The sequence below is a fragment of the Frankliniella occidentalis genome, unplaced genomic scaffold (assembly GCF_000697945.3).
Source record: "Frankliniella occidentalis isolate FOCC.00 unplaced genomic scaffold, Focc_3.1 Scaffold90, whole genome shotgun sequence".
Taxonomy (NCBI): domain Eukaryota; kingdom Metazoa; phylum Arthropoda; class Insecta; order Thysanoptera; family Thripidae; genus Frankliniella; species Frankliniella occidentalis.
Window position 1 is genome coordinate 660147 of NW_026267219.1, and position 2894 is coordinate 663040.

Consider the following 2894-nt stretch of genomic DNA (forward strand, 5'->3'; position numbering starts at 1 on the left):
AGGGCAACAGAGAGACGCGGCGACGACGGTTCTTCGGCGGTTGGTTTCACGGGCGGGAGAAGGCACTACTCCATTCCTCTCCAGTACTTGAACCCGCTACATCGTTAAGCCTGGGCACGACCCTCCTCCCCCCCCACCCCTATCCGTCCCAGAATATACATCCCGATGCCGGTGGTGGGTGGCTCGGCCCGTCCCAGTCCTGGACGGGGCGCGATGATGCCGAAACCTCACGGTTTCGGGTCGGTTCTGCGGTGAGACCGCGCGGCCGACGCTCCTCAAATATTTGGCTCGATCAGAGGTGGGTCATCGCGCGACCAAACCCAAACTCCCCGTCTAAATAGAGGGCGGCTGCCGGTCGGGTGGGCGGGTCACGACAAACGGCCTCTGCCGGCTGCTGCGAGTAGACGCGACAACGACGGGCAAACGATATACCGGTGCAACCGGGGATGGCGAGCTCAGCGCGGACCAGAAGAGGAATAACCTTTGCGACGGCAGCGGTGCGGCGGCGCCGGTCGCAGCCTGAGCGTCAACTCCTCTCTTTTTGACCCGGCTCAGCTCAAGGCTCAACCCCCTCCCCTCCCCCACTGCCGCTCTGCCCTGCGGACCAGCCTTTGATATGTACATGTCGTCTTACAAACGACGCAGGGCAGGCAAGGGGACATCGGACGGCCTGGTGGTGGCGCTTCGGTCGCACACAGGGGCCGCGCCGGGCCGCGCCCAGGGCCGGCTGCTTGGGGCTGGTGTCCCCGGGGGTATACACTGCCCGGTAATCTTGTGCAAACAGGGCGGTAAACAAGCGCGCGAGGCGCAAGCTGCCGCTGACGCAATTGAAAACGGCCTTCGGAAGCTCTTTGGGTCCTCGCCTGCCTCGCCTACAGCTGCTTTATTGTGATAAAAATATTTGTAGGTTCTTTACGGAACGATTTTACACAAGGAACGTCGTAGAGTTATGAGCTCTACGAACTTTTTTTCACAATTTTGTACCGACTAAGTTTTGTTGGACGAACAAAACTTGACTGACGTAAATATAGCATCTTCAGTCTTCAGTAAACTTGCAGCATCATTTAATTTGTGCTAGTATTACAGCAGTAAATATAAACAAAGACAAAAAAGGACGACCGAACGTCGTGAGAAAAGTGTCACAGTAATAAACCTAGAGAGAAGGTGGCTTCAGCTGCTTGTTTTCTCTGGCGAACATGTTTTGCAGCTAAACCAGCTTCATGTTGCTCCGAGAGTGTGCTAGCGTCTCGTCGGGTAGGGCAGGCGAGACGAGTGTCCTCTGCGCAAACAATTCATCCATATTCTAGCACTACCAGCGCTCCCTGGCGGAAACTGTTTCAAACAAATAGACACATGCCTATTTCAAACTAGATTGTGTCTTTGGTTTGTGTTGTAGCGGCGTATTTTAAATTCATCATTTTCGAGCAGAGGAAAGCTCAATACAAAGACAAATGGCTGTGGCTTTATTTATAAAACGAATAGTTTTTATTTCTTCCTATTGTGTACAAATCATAATTTACCAACCGACATACGAAATTAGGGACTTTCATGTTTTACAAGGCAAAATCACCAAGAAATGGTTGAAACTAAATGATAATTTGATATTTTGGGGAATGTCTCGCACATCACACCTACTCAGAAAATAGTGAAAACTGAATGATTTATGCCAATATGACAGCATGGGAGTTACAGCAGCAAAATAACTTCTTCAATATGACAGACTTATTACGAATTGATATTTTTCATCACATTCACGAAATCATGCGAGGACAGAACCATCTCAATTTTCACAAAAGTATCAGCAACTAATGTACAGTTTTTTTGTAGAATATATACAAACAATAGCATCCAAGCATGTTAGGTAAAGTACATTCACACATACGAACTACATGCACGCGCATCGCACATAAACATGTACACATCACAGAAGTCGCACAATATAATTATGCCAGTCATTGTTCTTAGAGGTCCTCACCACATAACTCTGCTTGATGAAGCAGCGCATTTCCCCCATATTCAATCATTTCGCCCACACGATGAGACGACACTATCGCACCCAAAGCAGCGCGAGACAGAGGAGCAGGCCGGGCCTCGAGCTGGGCGCGGCGTGGCCGTGGTGCATGGCAGCTGGGTGCTCGCCTGAAAATGAATGAAAAACATGATTTACTTAAGTACTCACTGCAAAGATGCACATTCAAAAAAAGAGTATCCATTGTTAGGACTTGAAAAGCCCCATGATAATTGTACCCTAGGGTAGAAATATATGGGATCCTGTAGACTTTAATAATGACCGTCCGGATACTTTTGGGATCTCATAATTCTTCTCCTCAACCCCCCTTCTTTGTCTCGCTCTCGTGGTTTGGGCTTTGGCACAGACCGAGGGGGAAATCAGTAGCAAAATATTTCGTTAACACCTGCACGCGAATTAGATGCAAACAGCTGCAAAATAGACGCGATATGGAGGTGAGAAAGTCGTGAAATACCGTGGAATACACCGAAATACCACGAAACAACTGAAATGGCAGAGATATACTTCGTAATAGCCCGTGCGCTATGTTCCCCATAGGTGTTGCCACTCGGCGCAGCCCCTTACCGTTGAGGATGTGGACCCGGACGGTGGCTGCGGCCGCCCCGGTGGGGTCGCAGGTGTACTCCCCGGAGTCGGTGGCGCTCGCCCGCTGGATCAGCAGCCGGCTCGAGGTCTCGGGCCCCTTCTCCGTGACGAGGCTGATGCCGCCGCGTGGAGAGTCGAAGTTGATCTCCTGCGACACACAAACACACGTGCGCGTCAGACACGCGGGGCCGCCGCCAGGGCACTTACGACTTTTTCACGGCGTATAATAAAAAGGAAGGGAGAGAGGGAGAGGGAGGGAGGGAGGGAGGGAGGGAGGGAG

The 2894-nt window shown here is 50.9% G+C and overlaps 1 protein-coding gene across 1 annotated transcript in view; it reads right to left on the reverse strand.

Annotated features, from left to right (window-relative positions):
- Window positions 1-1456: 1456 nt before the first annotated feature.
- LOC113204397 (hemicentin-2-like) overlaps window positions 1457-2894 on the reverse strand; it is a 159124-nt gene continuing 157686 nt past the window's right edge. Inside the window, exons 6-7 of the mRNA XM_052269375.1 lie at window positions 2594-2762; window positions 1457-2139 (exon numbers count right to left, since the gene is read on the reverse strand). Of these exons, the coding sequence (XP_052125335.1) occupies window positions 2048-2139; window positions 2594-2762 (261 nt within the window). The 3' untranslated portion in view covers window positions 1457-2047. The remainder of the gene's footprint in view (window positions 2140-2593; window positions 2763-2894) is intronic.